Source organism: Lissotriton helveticus, chromosome 10 (genome assembly GCF_964261635.1).
Source record: "Lissotriton helveticus chromosome 10, aLisHel1.1, whole genome shotgun sequence".
Lineage (NCBI taxonomy): Eukaryota > Metazoa > Chordata > Amphibia > Caudata > Salamandridae > Lissotriton > Lissotriton helveticus.
In genome coordinates, this window is record NC_136071.1 from 805,137,546 (window position 1) to 805,156,366 (window position 18,821).

Consider the following 18,821-nt stretch of genomic DNA (forward strand, 5'->3'; position numbering starts at 1 on the left):
ACATGAACCATCCACATAAAGTGTCAGGTCAGGGTCTGGTAACGGAATATCTGTCAGATCTTGTCTTGGCTTTGTCGTAATGTTAACTACTTCCACGCAATCATGTGTGGCTGGATTTGAATTAACTGATGGTAACAGTGTAGCAGGATTCAGGATGTTGCAGCGTCTAATTTCTATGTGTGGCTGAAACAGTGTCAATTCATAACCTGTTAAACGTGCAATTGTCAAGTGCTGTGTTTGTGTTCGGTTTAAAAGAACTTCCACGGAGTGTGGGACTTGTACTGTCAAGGAGTGTCCTAAAACTATGGAATCACTTTGTCTGATAGCTAGGGCTGCGGCTGCAACTGACTTGAGGCACGCAGGCAGAGCCTGGGCTACAGGATCTAGTGTGCTCGAAAAATAAGCACAGGGCTTGTATTGTCCTGCTTGATCTTGTGTGAGAACAGATAATGCTGTACCTTCGCGTTCAGTGACGAAAAGTGTAAAAGGCTTACTGTAGTTCGGTGTAGCTAGAACTGGAGCTTGACATAAAGCTTTCTTTAACTCGTTGAAACTAAGTGTATGTTCAGATGTCCAAGGGAGGACAGTCATTGCGGCTGCCTCCTGTGTCGTTAACTGTATCAGTGGCTTGGCTAGAAATGCATACTGTGGAATCCATTGTCTACAATAAGAAGTGAGGCCAATAAAAGCACGCACCTCCTTCTGGGTTCTGGGCTGAGGAAGACTCGCTATCAACTGGATACGGTCTGGTGTCAACTGCCTACCCCTCTTGGACAGTAAGTGTCCTAAGTAGACCACTTGCTGGACACAGAATTGAAGCTTCGAAGGGGACACCTTGTGCCCCATCTCGGCTAGGAAATACAGAACCGTCAGTGACGCTCGCTCGCAGTCACGTTCAGAACGGGCTGTGATCAGTAGGTCATCGACATACTGGAGCAGGGCAGTGTCAGTTGGCATGTGAATGTTGTCTAGTTGTCTCTTGAGTGCTTGACTGTAAATACTAGGACTTTCTGTGAAACCTTGAGGAGCGCGTGTGAACATATAGCTCCTTCCATTTAAACAGAAACCGAAAAGAAACTGGCTGTCTGGATGGATGGGAACACTAAAAAATGCATTCTTAAGGTCGATTACTGTAAAGAACGTGGCTTCGGAATCAATGGCTGTCAATAGGGAAGAGATGTCTGGGACAACTGGGTACTGAGGAATAATACATTTGTTAAGTTCTCGTAAATCAATCACTAATCGATATACTGGGGGTGCATTTGGATCAGTACGTTTCATGACTGGAATGATCGGAGAGTTACATACGTTGGAGTCAGTTTCTACAACCACTCCTTGAGCAATAAGCTCGTCAATAATTTTGGATAAGGCTGCTACAGCCTCGGGTGGCAATCTGTACTGTCTGATTCGTGGTAACACTACACCTGGTTTCAGGGTCACACGATGGGGTGTGATTTGCATGTAACCTACATCAGTTGGACCTTGCGCCCATAAATGCTGCGGAACTTTAGACAGTCTGGAATCAAAATCTCGTAATACATAGTGACCCTTGAAGTCACGTAGGAACAGACGTATTCCCTCTGGGGAACAACATATAACTGCACCTAACTCTTTCAGTGTTTTAATGCCTAATAGATTTTCTGGACATGACTTAGTAAGTAACAGATCAGTAGTGCGGGACAATGGACCTACTTCTAGAGTAACTGGCTTTGAGATCTCATTTACGATAGGTTTTCCTGAAAATCCAAGGGAAACATTTCTTGAGCCTGAGAGCGGAGCCCCTGGAACTTCGGCATGACTAATTGTGGTCCTACTTGCCCCTGTATCAATCAAAAACTTTCTGTCTTTCCCTAATACTTGACTGTGAACATAGGGACCTTCTTGATCTACAGGTATCTCGATGAGAGGCAAGCCTACCTCCCTCTCTAGGCTGTTTCATGAATATGGCTGGTACTCTGGATACTCAGACTGTGCATACTGGTACATCTGCGATGTAACATGCTGTGTTGCAGCAATAGGCTGCGGTGCTGTAACTGTCTGTTGTGCATTCTGTGGCTGAGGAATCTGTGAAACTTGTTCCTGTCTAGGCGGACGTGGTCTTTCTTTAGTCTTACCAGTAGCTATGTTATGTTTCAGAACTGCACACTCATTTATGAAATGACCTGGTTGTTTACAATAATTGCAGTTCCCTTTAACGGGTGCTGCAGGATGACTGGCTTGATTCGGACCCCTCTTCTGACTGTCTTGAGGAACAGATTGTGCAACTAGCACTTTCATTTTCGTGTCTTTCATACGTTTTCTCTCGTGTTCTTGCTCTTCCCTGATTCTATTCTGGTGGTACTGGAGCATCTGGAGCATCTGGGACGGAGTATTTGCTTGCCAGGTGCTTTCGACTTTCAAAACTCGGTTTTTAACTTGTGGGCTTGAATTCTCGACTAATTTAGTAACGAAAAGGTGAGGGTATGACTCACTACTTGTCTTGAGGCCACTGTTGATACTAAAGCACTTTTCAAACCTAGAATAAAAATCACTAATATCTTCATCTTGTTTCTGTTTACAGGCTGAGATTGCATCCCAGTCTTCTTTTCTCGTTGTTAATAATCTGGGTAAAACTTGAATTAATAATTCTGGTAATTCTTTACATTTCTCTCCAAGACCAGTACCTGGTACACGTATCTTATCTTCAGCTTCTAGGACTGCCCAATCGATCTTTTTCTCTCCCACCTCCCATTCTTTTTCCTTTAGCTTTTCATACACCCCTGCGGGTAGCAGAACCTTTAACATTTTAATGATATCTGGGTAAGTGTATTCTCCCATACGGAGCATGTCTTTTAATTCTCTATGGAACCCTGCTGGATCTTTATCATGACAGGGAATTAATTTCTTCATTTCGAGGAGTTCCATCTTTGTGATCGGAGTGTATACAAACACTCGCTGCATTTCGCCACCCGCTCCTCTGACTGGGTGGACTTCTCGTAACGGATTCTGTCTGTCTATGTAGAATGATTTACTTTCTGGGGGTGAGACATGAACAAAATGCGGGTTCAAGAATGTTCTATATTTGTGGCGCTGTTCTAGAATGACACTAATTAAATCGGTACCTAGACCTCTCCATTTGTACTGGAGTAACTCGTTCAAGATATCATGTAACGGGCCTGGATCAGAATGTTGACCCTCATACAGAGTAATGAGGTGCTGAATCATATACATACCCACCAGTCGCTACTCGGCTGGGGGCAATTTCAGAAACATTTGTGCCACTATTTCGTCTGGAAAAGTGGTAGAATCAGTAATCCATCGGACTGCTGATCGGACTAGTTCCTGTTCATGCATAGTACTTAACTCACTGTAACCGATTCGTGATTTCAGAATGTGATCGGTAGCTTGAAATACTTGTTCTAGGGAACCTTGTTCTGGTGCTGAATGATGGAAAGTTGACTTGTGTTCTAGGCGTAAATGGCGATCTGGAAATCTAGATTTTCCTACATACGCTATTCTGGCAGTATTCTCATCGTCTTCCTCTTCAGGATCAGAGGTACTTTCTTTCTCGCTTACTTGTGCTGCTTTACGCTGTTCGTGTATCTTTATTATCTCTCTACGGATTTTCTTGTACATACTTTCCATGGCACCAATGGTATTGTGCCTACCTTCGGCTATATTATCACTCCACTTTGTTAGAGTTTTCATTTCTTCCGGGTCTTTAGACGGGTAATCCTGTTCTCTTATTAGACAGTTAATTAAGAACTTTAATATCATGCGCTGAATCTCGGCTTTCCTTTGAGACATGGCATCACTAATACTTTGTGGGTCATCCCCTGTACGGATGAAACGATATATCCTGTCTAGATCTTCTTTCATATTCGGCAAGGTGACTAGATACTCGGTCACTCTCCTTACGCGTACGGAATATAAAACCATATTAAACTCGCCTGGAACTGGGTCATAGACACATTTGCCAAGGGTTTGCCTGATTTCTGCAACAGACTTATTACTCTTGGGAGTACGCTGTGATGCTTGAGCATGTAATTCGAGTGCTGATAAACGCTTGTATGGCGGCGGGGTTTGAGGAAGACCTCCTCCTGCGGCCCCTAAACTAGAATCATCAACTGATGCTTTCCGTCCTGGCAGGGTCGGTAATTGTAACGTGGGCTGGACTTGTATGGCGGGCTGACCCGGGGGGGCTGTTAAGGGCACCCCGGTGTCTGGAGGAGCAGGAATTACCTGATTTACAGGGACTGGCGGAGCGCGAACAGGATTTGCATATTCGGGGACTGTGTCGTCCAGATAGGATGAAATAAAAATATCAGCTGCGGTCGGTTTGTGACGTAGCTTGGTCGGAACTAATGGTGGCGGGAAATTACTGGATGCCTCCGGGGTCGCTTTTGGCAAGCCCTCAGCAAGAAGAGGATACATACCCTTGATGAGGGCATTCCTCTGTCTGTCTAATTGCTCAGTTCTAACTCGTTCACCTATCTCGATTAATTCTCTTTCTTGGGCTCGTTCTTGGGATTCTCTACTTAGTTCTGACTTTCTGATTTCTTTTTCGGTTCTTTTATGAGCTTCTTTGCGCCATAGCTCGATGGCGTCTTTCTGTGATTGTCTGGCTTTCTTTTTCCATAATGCCTCTTCTACTCGCATGATGCATTCGGCATCCCATGTACCCGATACGGGCCATCTATACTTTTCTTCTAACTGTTTGGTATACTCTACCCATAAATCTAGATATAATATGGCGCTTATGCCATGCTTCTGATACATAAAGTGACCTGGACTGTCCCTGGGCGGGACGGGAACTGCTGCTTCCAGCAGACCCTTTCTAGTCTTTAACTGACGTAACTTGGAAAATATAGGCATGACTGAACTGTAATCTAGACACAATACAATACACAATAAACACGATACTTATTTCCCATTCATACCACGACATTAGAATACATGAAAAACATTTAAAATAACAGTTCGGACAGAATACTACCTGGAAATACTTGAAATTTCTCGAGAACAGAACTGACTAGAACAGAAACTAGATGCACTGCTGAAACAGCACGAAACTTACCGGTCTCTTTAAAGAGACACGTCAGGACCCGCATCCACCGAAGTGGACACTTCGTTTGTGGGACTGTGTACCACCAACCCACAGACCAGAGTCAATTAAATTGACCCTGTCTAGATACCACCCCAGTTACGGTACTCACCGGGCAGCAAGAACGGAAGGCCTCGGACTGGACTGGACTGCTACGACGATGAACTTCGGACTTCGGACTTCAGTTACGGGTGGACCTCCGGATACCTCGGACCTTGGACTCTTGGCTTGGGCTCTGGTCGGGACTCGCCGCGTTCCTCCACCGTCTCGTCTGGATGCTGGACCGCCTCCTCCGTCTCCTCCGTGGGCCTGAGGGATACTTGAGCAGAAATATCTGCCACTGCGCAGAAGAGTTCCGTCACGACTGCAGAGGGTCAGGGGGTCGGCGTGGCTTCACCGACGCGTGGGGAAAGGGCAAGTCCCTGTTCGGGCGCCATTATGTGGTATATAAATAAATAATACCCTATTTTTGACTAGACATATATCATAACAGATAGCTCAATAAATAAGAGTCAAGATTCGAGGTAGTAGGAGTTTTGCAGGTTTAATACAGCATAAGGACAGGAACAGGACAACCTGCATAGGAATAGGATGACAGGGCCCCGCAGCTGCTGGGGCTGGGTCTGGGATGAGCGCGCTAACTTTTAATAACAATACATGAGCATATATACATAACACAAACACATAGCATTACATTGCAGTAGGCGTAGCAGTGGGTGTGACGCGTAGCAGTCGCGAAAGATAAGAGTAAAAAGAGGTGTAACTGGGCGTATACATAGACATGTGGTGCAGACGTAACAGGATATGTCATGAATGGGGCGGAAACCATGGAGGGGGCTACCTAAGGAGCCGGGACCTCTAACCTAATGGTGCGCGCAAACTGGCAATGACGTATTACTAGGAGAAGCTGGGGGCTATGAACTCTGTGCTAGGAGCAGAGACTGAAGTCTGGAGGGTCGGAGCGACATGTACCTAAACCCTATCTAGTATCTGATGTTTAGGGAACATGTTGATATAAACTAGAAGTCATGAGGGGAAAAGCTAACTGACTCTAAGACTGGAGCATGCATTTATTCTACATATAGTGCGTGATGAAGAATATTAAATGACCATTAAATACAGTATTTCTCTTAACATGGAGCCGCATAGGCTAGACAATGACGGAAACTATTGATGCAGTTCAGTAGCTTAGGAATGCAGAGAAGGAAGACTAAACTGATAGCTGGAATCATAACATATTCTTGGCAGACTCAGAGGCAGAGCTGCACCGGGGACTGCGAGGCAGGAAGTAAGTGAAAGGTCGAGGATACAGGTGGGGGCTGGATCACTCCTCAGCGAGGCTTCAGGAGACAGGAGCTGAATCTGATGTCCGGGCCCTGTTGAGGCCTGGAAACGGGGACTTTATAATGAAATAACGTGCACACTGAGAAACGTGGCAACGTAGCTTTACATAGGCCTGGTATTCGTAGTATTCACGAGGACTGGAAACTGGCATACTAGAGGAGGACACAACTATAATTGCGTCATTAATCGGACATGGGGAATAACATATGCATATTGGTCATGCACACATAACATATGATGGATGACACGTAGGGACACAGAACATGACAAAATTTACTTTTCCACAACATCATTTGGGATCCTTCACCCGAAGGAAGTGGAAACATGTCCACTGTGGATTAGGTAGATTGTAGCCTAATCTTCTTTGAGGATACTGAAGTATGATGGAGGGAAAATGGTATCGGGGGTAAGTGACTAGCAGTGCAAAGAAAAAATCAAAATATGTGTCGAGTTCAGAGGAACTATGTGGATGTTTTAATATTGGGTTGTAGGAGTGGAACAAGACTTTTAATGGGATCCTACCCACACCCAAAGGATAAAAACACTGCAAAGTAGTAAAACAAATGACTACTTAGATGTTACGAGGTCGACATGTTTCTGCAGTGTGATAGGGTCATGTGATCCCTGTCTGCTTCTTCAGGACCTTTTTAATAAACGCTACTGCTGGTGTGCTAAACAAAAATAATTTTTAAATAAAAATTCATATCACCCACTGTTTGGGGAATGAACTCTCCACCTCACCCGGCTACAGCTCAGGTATTAATGGAGCACCGCTCTGTCCGTCGGTACTCCTGACATCCGTCTAGGCTGTCAAGTTCTTTGCACTGCTAGTCACTTACCCCCTGATACCACCTGATTTCCTCTGTTGTTTTATGAGATACTTACTTCCCACTTGTGCTTTAAAAATCTGAGGGAAACTGCCTTTGTTGGGAGTGTTCTAGATCTTGCTGATTGGCTGTATTTAGCATTTGATCCTTTTTTAAAAAGGACATATATAGGATATCAAAGGCATGGCATAGGGCCATTATAGCCTTTGGTATTTGTTAACTTCTGCTTGATTATATTATCTTGGGACTCCCAGCTCAATGGCAGGGACTGTTGAAAGCATGTGAATATATGAGAGATACAAATACTGGATAACCGTAGTTGCAGGTAAGTAACGTATTTTCTTTCATGTCGCTTGGCCAAGGGAATCTCTTAGTTGCATCTGTTTTGAGTTATTACTGCTACAATTACAAGTGCGAGGTTTGAAACTAACACATGAATAAATAGTTAAACCTACAGCCCTCATTAGGGGCGCACCCTTAATCCCAGTGGGACCAGGTAACAAGAGTTCTCTCGAAGGGGATTTCCATGTATAGTCATAAGCACTGAATAGTCCCGCCCACAGTGCTTAATTTGTGTCGGTGCTTAGCACCTGCACTTAATTATCAGGGCCGGGTCTACACACATCTGCTGCACGTCACATATTGCCTTGATGATATTGGTATATTTACCTCACTACTGGACTCAGAGTCAGTGCTGAGTATTCTTCTCATCTCCCGAGTGAGTCCCATTGAGGAGTGTTGTGGCTGTGAACCAAAAGGACATTCATATGCTGTACTGTTCATATGCTATGTTGATGGCGGCCCTTCGTTCAATGTTGCCGGTGGGCAGAACACTGATTGGGCTGGATTTTGGTTCTGCAACAGCCGCGGCCCGTGGAGGGAGTTGCGGTGGGGCAGGCAGGCGAGGCGGGGGAGGGGCAGGGTGGGGGCGAGTCCAAGTATCCGGTAACCGCTACACACCACGACCGAGCTTTGGCACACAGCCATAGCTGTTTCTACAGACGGCATTACTCGCCCGTCTCCATTTTGTACTTGGACTCCGAAGAATATCCTCCCATAAACCGGCCAGCATTGGTCTAATTTTATCACTTAAACCCGATTTGGACCTGGTTGGAATTATCACCGGTCCCCCGATATCATTTTTTCTCACAAGAGATCAGCCCTGAAGAGTCACGGTTAAATATCCGTTGACGAAACACGTGTCGGTTGGCCATTTTCCCTGGTGGATCTCCTTCTGATGGGAGCACCAGCAGTGAATAGAAATAAAAAACTTTGAGAAAAACTTCTGGTGACGATCTTATCCCTTTTGTTTGTACACATGTGATAACTTTCACAATATCTTACCCGTATTTGTGTGCTCTGGACCTGGCTTAAAATAATGGGTCCCCTGCTGTATTTCTTTGTTTTTGCAGTTTTATGTAGTGCAAAGTCGACCCGAAGGTATATCGGAGCGCTTTACATGAGCACAGGTTGTATTTCAGACTGACACATTTAATATATTAGGCACAGGAAAACTAAGCCTTGTTGTCAGTGACTGGGGCAGCTTGATACGCCGTAATCCATCTAATTCTCTTTTTATTTGCCCTTCTTAAATGCAATGAATCTGGAAAAAATGCGCAATAGTAACAGCTGCTTCTACAATTAATAGGGTTGGTACTCATTATATTGTTCCAGTAAGGCTGGATATCTGAGTACGGAATAGAACATGCGCCATGAACATTGCATGCAGATTTCTGCTGCAGGCGCATTAACCCATCATTCTGTTTGGCACACAGCCATCATGTCTCCTAGATATTTTATGGACCGTTCATTGCTTAGTGACGATACCGCATGGCAACGCACTCGTCTAGTAAAGCACAGTGCGCACCCTGCTAAAAAAGACAAATTTCGGTTTTGTAGGCAGTTTGAAGCAATGCATTTGTGTCCACTTAAATCGTATTTATTTCTACTATATGAATCCTTGGTGTTATATTCTCTGAGACCTCGCAATCCCTCTATTTAGTTCCTTCATTTCAAAGAAGTAGTTGTGCATGCTTTGAGTAGGTATTAGTATTTGAGGCAAAGTGAATGAAAACTGTCAGTCAAAATATCTTATTGTGTTTTGTTAATCCTTTAAAGGATGTACCCATCAACGTCCATATTACGTCGCTAATCATCGTGAACGGTGGGGTTTGTTTATAAAGCGGGTGGTGCGTTTTGGGTTCATTTATGTTTTTGAACAGCACATACATTATTAAAGTTGTGACTTCGAGTTGGTTGGAGGATTAGGTACTATATAGCCCTCTCCATAAAATCCCACACTGTAGGGTTAGAATTCACCCCTGCAAAAAATAATACCCATTCTGAGTTTGGGGGAAAATCATGCGCGTTTTGATTCCTGCACCAAAATCCACGTTAGGGAAAAAAGCACCTCGTTTCCAATTTGCATATGGTACCCAGTAATTACCAGTTTCGGAAATACCAATCGTCTCGGATTGTGACCCCTTGTAAACGAGTTTGTGCAAGGGTCGGGAAACACCAGCCAACTCGTAATCAGAGCTAAAATGGGGCCCAAGGCCAGGGAAGCTAAGGTGATTTGCGCAGGATCACTCATACCTTTTCGTCAGATTGGGTATTACATCTGACTTTTAGCAGTGCCAGTTGAGGATGTGGGTGAGGCTAATAGAGTAGGTGGATGGAGCAGTGGAGGAAATGGGTGGAGCGAGAGGAAAGTAGGTGTGGCCTCCAACAAACAGTTGAACACCTGCACTTCATATTTTACAAATTAAGCACTGCCCGCCCATGTGCAGGTCTCTTAGAAGTGGATATGGACCTCTTCCTTACTGTATTTTTGTCAAATCAGCTCCTTCTAGGCTGCAGAAAAAATACAGTCCTTCAGAGCAGGACCCTGTCTTCCTTCGCACAGACCCAACACTGGACTCTGTCATAGTGGTGGCTGTGAAAAAACAACACATCACAGATCCTACCTCAACAGTCCCACCTGTCAAGGAGAGCAGCAAACTTGACTCGCTATATAGGAACGTCTGCAACATAGAAACAACTAAAATGAAAATGGCCAGCGCCACAGCCTTGCTAGGTAGATATGATAGAGTGCTGTGGGAATGTAAATGTAAATGTAAATGTAAATGTAGTATACTTGTAAAGCGCACAGCTGCCCCAGCAACGGGGCGTCCCGGCGCTGTATAACTCTGGGGAACCCGTCCTGGCTTTCCCTGTGGGATGGTCCCTTGCTGGGAGTCCCCAAGGTGGAGCCAGGCATCCCCGGAATTGGTGGGGCCGTTGTGGAGATTAGGCAAGCTAATGCCCAGAGTTGCCGAGTGGAACCCCTGATTAGAGTAAGCACCGAAGCGAGAATTATCGAGTCCGCTGACCAAGGTCCACGACCCTGCCGCGTCGGGATTTGAACCCTGGTCCCAGGCTGACTTCTGCTCTCGGGCCTGCCGCCTCTAACCAGTGAGCCACACTACTCCACACAGCCACATCACTCCAGTTTGTGGACTGCCTCCCTAGCGACAAGTGAAAAGATATTAATGAAATTCTCACAGAAGGTCTCATGGTTTCTAACCAAATTATTATTGCTGCAGCGGATTCATCCCTCCTGGCAGCACACAAATACTATCATGGGGTAGCCCTCCGATGGCACTCTTGACTTCATCTCACATCTCTGAAGCCAGAATCACAACAATGGAGTCTCAATCTCCGGTTCTCTGGAACAACTCTCTTTGACACTCACACCGACAAGGAGATGGCCAGGATGAAGGCAGAGATGAAGACGCTAAAGGCCGTCTGCTAGGAGGAAAAAAAAAGAAAATCGTTCAGGTCATCCCAACGGCGTTATTCATCACAGAGGGTTCAAAGCCCTCGTTGGTATCAGGGTTGCCAGATGGGTCCACAACAGCAGTACAAAAGATCCTATCAGCCTTATCAAAAGAGGCAGTCTAGAGAATGATCAAACCAGCAGTTTGCACAAGGAGTCATGCAACCCACAGGATCGAAACCCTGAATCTTTTCTTCTCCCTCTTCTGTTACCCACTCTGGTAGCAAAGCAGTGACCTGGAAGTCAGTTCAGGCATTCACTAGACACTACTGCCTAGAATCTGACGCAAGAGCAGATGCTCAAGTAGGGCGGGCTTCCCTAAGGAAGCTATTTGCTTAACTTTTTCCAATGATCATCTGTCTCCTGCACTGCACTCTTTGGGAATGAGCTTGGTAATCTATTCAAAGCTTATGACTGGGCATGGAAATCCCCAACGAGAGAAGGAACACTTTCTTACCTACAACTCAGTGCTTCCATACGGGTATTTCCATGATAAGTCATAAGCAACCCTCACGCCTCCCCAGTGGATTAGACAGAGGTGTCCAGAAATTCTTCCTAGATCTCACATCACCTTAAAAAGAGTACTGGAGTAACTACCACTGGCTGTGCTTGATGAGATACCAATGGTCTATTAATTATTAATGGCACAGCCTCTATTTTTGAGCCATGTAATGGCAGCCTAAGAGGCTACTCTGTACTGCTCTCATTCATATATATCATGAAAAAGAGTTTTGTGAAGGAGATTTATTCTGTGTGTAAAACCTTTTAGATTCTTCTCAAATATAGTGTACTGGTACCCTTTTCACTTTATGATGAAGGCTTTGGCCAGTGTAGCCCATATACTTAGGCTGCATTATTTGTCTCTCTATCTCTTAAGTGTTTTTATAGGCCTTCCTGAAGAAAGGCGAAGAATATCCACTTAAGAAGATATATCTAGAAGTGCTTCTGGGTCCCCGCACATGGGTGGGACTATTCAGTGCTTATGACTTATCATGGAAATACCCCTATGAGGGAACTGGAGTTACAGATAAGAAACTATTCCATATTGGGCATGCCACAATTATAATATCCACAGATACACCCCGGGCTGGTCCTGTTAAATCTGAGCCTTTGGCTGTTCAAAACTGCTGGATGAATTGGTCTCAGAAGAACCAATTCAACTGGCAATTTCCAATTTATGGTTGAAATATCAGGGCAACACCCAGAATAGCCCTTATTGCACACTCTCAGAGTTAACAGAACTCTAGTCACCCTGCTCACGTTAACTCCAGGTGTGCAGACTTAGGGGATGCGGGGTCCAGGTTACTTGTAGTGAGGCCAGTGGCTGCTTATCTCAAGCCATGCTTTATTTCCACACCTGTGATCCGCTTTTTTTTAGGCTGGAATATAGCAAGAGTTATACAAAAGCTATGCTCTGACTATTGAAATACATGACCCAGCTCTTTAACCTTATCTAACTATGGATAAAGTTACAATATCTAGCTACTAATAAGCGCATTTCTAATTCTGTAGATCAATGCTGACTGCTGCAAATGTCTAAATTCTGTTTTCTTTCATTCATTTCTCAATATGTTCTAGGAAAGCTATAGGCTTGCTATCAAAACTGAACGGATGATTGAAGATCTTGTGAAAAATCTTAGTAGTGAGAACCCTGAACTTCAGATGCATTGTGCCAGTGCAATATTTAAGGTAATGTTTATACCCCTTTATGTGATCTTTTTTCAATGTATTTTTTTAAATTTTATTTCACTTTCCCTACCAATTGCATTAATACACTTAATGTTGATTCAAAATATTAAGGACTTTTTTCGCAGCACTTTAGAAGAACAATTATAGATTTATTTTTAGAAATGTGGTAATTTCATGCCATTACATACAGAACCAAGAAAATAGTTATACCCTGAGTATACACAAATGGCAAGCTCAGAATGGCATGAATATTATCCCTGCATGTCGATGAATGAGGAAATTAATTTTGTTTGTGTTCACGGGTAAAAACATTATGCTAGGAAAAGTATGACTTTTATAATTTACCTGTATAACACACCCTTACACCTCGTGGATTATCCATTTGAATCACTGTGGCAGGATTAAGATTAATGTGAATTGTAGTTGAGCACTTTATCAATTATTTCACCACAGAGAAATACTTTAGCTTATGGTGAGATCAATTACCATCCACACCGAAAACAGGATGGTTGCTGGTTCCTTGTTGAAATATACACTTATACCTAAGTTTTCTAGGTGTAAATGTGTATAAATTACCCGTAAATAACCTCAAAGTTTGAATTTGTGGGTGTGCACAGCATTCCCATGATAACAAAACATTGCCATGATAACTTCCTTTGCCTCCCTCTGTTCCTCTCCATATTTCGCCCTCCGAACACAATGAAAAGTCCAACTGGAATGAGTTAATAGTATTTCCACGTGGACATTCGCGTTTTTGTTCTCGTAGATTACACCATTGAGAGCAAAAATCTCCATGAACACGGCAAAATGTGTTCAGGTTCGAAGTGACTGAAATGTACTAATTTGGATTCTTTCTTTTAGTTAGCCATTTGTGTAATTCCTTTATGGCTAAAGTCCTCCTCTTAATTTACACTCATTTGAAAGATGTTACTTTCTTTTGAATAATTTCCCCCTAACCAATATGTCGCATGCTTCCCATTAAATTGAATGCCCTCCTCGATCTCAAACATTTTCAGCTTTAGAGAGATTGTCTAAATCACACCTTACTTCATCAACCTTTAGAATTCTAAAATAATAAAAATACGTTTTCACATCTGTAAGAACATGGTTTATTATTTGATTTTAAGTAAATTGTATTTTATAAATGAATTCATAATGAAACAGTGCAATGACAATAGTAAATTTCATAAATGTTCCACATAGGAAAGATTCCCTGAAAATAATGATTGTGTAGACATTAAGATGTTGCACTCTAATCATTATTTATACATTTGTGCAAAGTAAAGAAGAGGAAAGGAAGAAAGAAGGAAAGAAGAAAGAAAGAATAAGAGAAGAGAGGAAAAAGTAAATATTAAGTATTATTAAAAACGCAGTGCTTGTACATTCAAGGACAGTTGATTATTTGCCGATAAAGATCCAGAAAAGATTTGCTATTAAAAGTAGCAGTGTGTAATATATGATCTACACTTGCTATAAAACATACCCACGCCCACAGTGTATGGGATGAAATGTTATTGTAATTCTTCCAGTTGGAAAGTATTGTTGTAACACCTAAAGTTAGCAGAATGTCAATAAGAAAGCAGTCCCATGAAGTTAGAGAGTTATTTAAATGGGTATCAGAACAAGCATGTATGCTCAAAGAGGCTAAAGTATGAGTTACGGACAGGTTGACATTAAAAATATTTGATATTGTGGGTTTGATGACTTTCCAAAAAGACGAATATGCCTGCAGTAAAATATTAAATGCTCTAGGTCACCCAGAAGTTATATTGCAATGCCAACAAGCAGCCGAGAACAAGAGTCCAGTGTGATCTATAGGCAGTCCAAAATTTACACTGTGATAAATGAGGGACATTTTAGGACAAATGAGGGACATTGCAGCAGATATCCCCATAAATCGTCCAATTTATTGGGAGGAATGAATTCAAATTATATTTAGAACATGAGTTGTCTCATGTTTATTGAATCTTATCAGTCTCTGGTTTAGAGATCTTTTGTTAAGTTTTATAGAATATTGATGCCATAAGTGTCTTGAACACAAGATTCTGAAGAAAGATTAAACAATCAGCCTTATGCAACCTTTTAATGCCTCTTACTCTTACTTTTAGTGTGAAGAAACGGTAGAAGTCCAAAGGTTGAAGATTGAACCTTTCAGAGAGCATAGCAAATTAAATGGGATTGCCAGGTTGAATAAAATCTCTAACATAGAGAATTTCCACAAAAGACTAATGTTTCCAAAAAAATAAGACAGGTTCTAGTTTAATAGCTTTATGAAACATAAAGACGTGAGCTCGGACCGCTTCATTTATTATGAAGAAAGCATCTATCTAAATGTTTAATAGCTGAAATTGAGTCTTTAATTAGAAAGGTAACTTGTTTAATTGACAGGGTATTAATAAATGAGAGGGTGAACCGACTCTGATTCTGTGCAGTGTAGAATCTCATTGACGCAGTACGCAGCATGTAGTGGAGCCGGAGCTTGCTGAGGAGAGGAGAGAGGAGTGTACTTGCATTCCCTGACCTGACCAGACCCTTGTGCCCTGTGTCGGAGGGGCGGCTACAAGGACTGAGGAGTGTGTGGCGCTAACCACGGTGTTCTGGCCAGGGGTGCGTCCGAGCACAACAGGAGCAGTCCCCTGCCGCAGTGTGTGAGCCCAGGCCCCTGCAGAACCGTCCCAGACAGGTCTGGGTGCAGCTTGTGTTGTAGCCTGGTGATCTCCCTCTCTGACCCCACCTACACTCTACACTCTACACCCCACACTGCGAGCCATTACTGCCACTGCTACTACCACCCTACTATTCCACCGCTCCACTACTCCACTGTCCCCAAAATAAAACCTGCAACAGCAAGCAGAGTGGAGTGACGCCCCCTTCTCACAGAGGCAACGGTCAGCTCAGTCACGCACTCTGTGCTCCTCCTCACCTACTGCCTGGCTACCACTCAACGCAACAGGCAGTTTCAGAGCTGTTACATCAGCTGTTATATAGGCATCGGAATTTTCAGATTTATGGACATAAAGCTACTCCACTTCCTTGCAGTGGTAATATCAAGGGTACTTGGAGAGAACTGATAAAGGCTACATTTCTCAACAGGGAGGGGATGCAGTTGTTCAGCAATTGAGGAACAGACAAGAGCAGTGCACGGACGCGGCTGGCATCAGGTCAGTGTGGCTCATGCATGCTTGTGTGCCCTCATTCTGGCCCCATTTTGTCCTTGCTTCTTTGTGGCTCTCGTGAGAGGCTGCTAACATGTGGTCAGGTAAAACTTGGCTCTTTAAAAACCCACAAAGAGAAAGAAGAAATTGCAATCCTGTGCAGCAACAAAAAACAGCAAGGCTAAATCGTTCTGGGAGAATCAGCCTTTAATCTCTCCCATCACCCATATGTTTGAAAGTCCATAAACATTTCACATAAATTTGACTTTTTAAAAGATCCTTTTGGGGCTATTCATACCATTACAGATGACTCTAGTGTTCTTCCAGTACCTATTTCCCAAAACACAAGCATTAAGAGCGCTGAACAGGACTTAATTTCCACCTCTGAATTAGGCAATATGGTTGGACTATGGTAAATACTTTGGTACCTTCCTAATAGGCTACTGGTATATGGTACTAATATACCCAGGGCATAGGTACACCAGGGGTCTCCCTTGGGCTGCAGCATGTACTATGCCACCCATAGGAGGCCACTCAAATGTTGCAGCCTGTGTGAGCTGGTGCTAGCACCACTCACCACAGATATGTTTCCTTTTATCTGAGGTCACTACACTTAAAACCTGGAAGTCACCCCCTAAGGAAGGCCTTTCAATCCTGAAGGCACGGAGCTTGGTTCTAAGTGTGAGGGTGCCCTGCATGAGCAGGACACCCCCTACAAACCCAGGAGACAATTCTCTAGGCTTTGTAAGTGATGTCAGCCATTTTATATATCTAGTGGACATCAAATCAAATACTAGATGGCTAACTAAATATTGGGTGCACTGAAACCAGTTGTGTTCGGCATCAATGTTGGAATCTTATGCCAACACCGATTCCAGTGTGGGATATAGGATCCCATGTACTGGAGGGCACCCCTAGCACGAGTGGATTACCAAAAAGGAAGCTTTTTCCTGTTTTTGACAAACACACCACCATCTTCACAGCTTTAACTCATTGGACGACCAAGAGCCTTCACCAGCAATCCCTGTTCTGGACCCTGTGTCACAATCCAACTTAAATAAGGAGGATGCCCTTCTATTGCATGACAATAGGATTACTAGCAGGGACACTCTGGAAAATTCCACTACAAACAAAGTCAATTAAATGCAAGACTAGCTAACTTAAGTCGCCCCTTCACAGATCTCAATAAAAACTAAACATTTACTAAAATCACTTGACCTCACTCTCCCCCATAAATGAGTGGAGACAGATTCTGCAAGGCAAGCGTCGCTCTCCCCGGGTCAAGCACATGTCAACACGGAAAAAAAAAACTGGTAGTTCTCCAGTATTGGGGTGTCTTTCATGGATTCACATGCTTGAATCCTTCCCTGTCGTCAAACTGGGAGTCCCACGGTACATAAAATAGCAATATAAGTATACATCTATACATAGTATAATAATAGCATAGCTGAAAAATACTATAGAAAGTATTGTAACAAAGCACTCAATAGGAAAAAAGTTGTCACTTTATTAGCTCGTCCAAGTCATTAGATATAGTCCAAACTCCAGCCAATCAGGCGTCAGCACCACCTAGAACCTTCTCCCGAGAGGCTCAGAACTTCAGATTTTCTACTGCACGTCTTGTGAAGGGAGTCTCCCTGAGCTCTGCTCGGTACTCCAAAAGGTCACTCTTCAGACACTGTGAGTTTTGTGGAAAATTGTGTCTTCACTCCGAGGATACTCACAAAAAATGTATTACATCCTGACCATCAGGTGAGAAACTGTAAAATATGCAGGACTTTTCTTCCAAAGACCTTAAGGGGCAGAGAAGGTAAATTACTTCTGTGGCTACAGAAGCTTAAAATGAAGGATGGCCCAGTTTCTGATGTGGAGAGTGATTCCTCTCTTAAGACTGTTGCCTCTAAGAAAAGGGACAGTTAGGCGGAGTTGACATCTCCTAAGGCAAAGGTTCTGAAAAAACATCACTCTTCCAAACATGAAGACTAGCCTTCATCGTCAAAAGGGACTTCAGCTCCCCCTAAGGGTCACTGTACATATCAGATCTAAGTCTCAGGCGTCAAAATCTCTGTCAGATACATCTTTACCTCAGAAAACTGGTCTATCGTCGACGGGCTCGTCGTCGATTCTGCCGTTGACGAAGTCCTCCATAGTCATAACTACGACGACGATGACTACTTTCTCCTCACCTAAACCTGCTATGATGATTTCTTCGACGTCTTCTCTGTTGACGCTGGACTCAGTGACGGTGTTGCCTAAGTCCTCTACTTCCTCTCTCTCTTCGTCGACGAAGATAAAGAAGAAACTTTTGTCGACGGACACTTCTTCGTTGACAGTAACATCCAAGGACCTATTGGTTCCGTCAACACTTGCATCGTTGACACCTACCTCGTCGACGCCTGTCCCATCGACGGTTGTCTCGTTGACGCCTGCTTCGTCGACCCCAGCTCCGTCGACGCCTGCTTCGTCGACCCCAGCTCCGTCGACGCCTGCTTCGTTGACCCCAGCTCCGTCGACGCCTGCTTTGTCGACACCTGATTCGTCGACACCTGCTTCGTCGAAGGTTGCTTCGTCGACTGTTGCTTCGTCGACGACAGTGAAACCTTTACAAATGGAGAGTCAAGTATGTAATCTTTGGTTTCACCACCAGGTTTGATGCCTTTAGTGCCTTTGAAGCCTTCAGCAGCTCTTTTGCCGTCTTCTGAATCAGGGAAGAGCTTGTTGCTTCAACGTAGACAATCTTCAATGGACCTTTTGTTGCCTATGCAAGCTTCTCCAAATCTTGCAGTGCAACTGTTGGATTATGGGGTGGACGAGGATGATTCAGAGGAGGATGATAGGTTTCGAGCAGCTCGTAGTCCATCAGAGCTCCTCATTAAGTGCCAGGACACAGATGATGAACAAGACTA

General features: G+C 43.7%; 1 protein-coding gene across 2 annotated transcripts in view; it reads left to right on the forward strand.

Moving 5' to 3' along the window:
• Positions 1-18,821, forward strand: part of ODAD2 (outer dynein arm docking complex subunit 2) — a 1,353,572-nt gene that overhangs the window by 1,090,876 nt on the left and 243,875 nt on the right. For both annotated transcript variants that reach the window (XM_078663397.1, XM_078663398.1), the window contains one exon: positions 12,650-12,760. In XM_078663397.1, the coding sequence (XP_078519523.1) occupies positions 12,650-12,760 (111 nt within the window). The remainder of the gene's footprint in view (positions 1-12,649; positions 12,761-18,821) is intronic.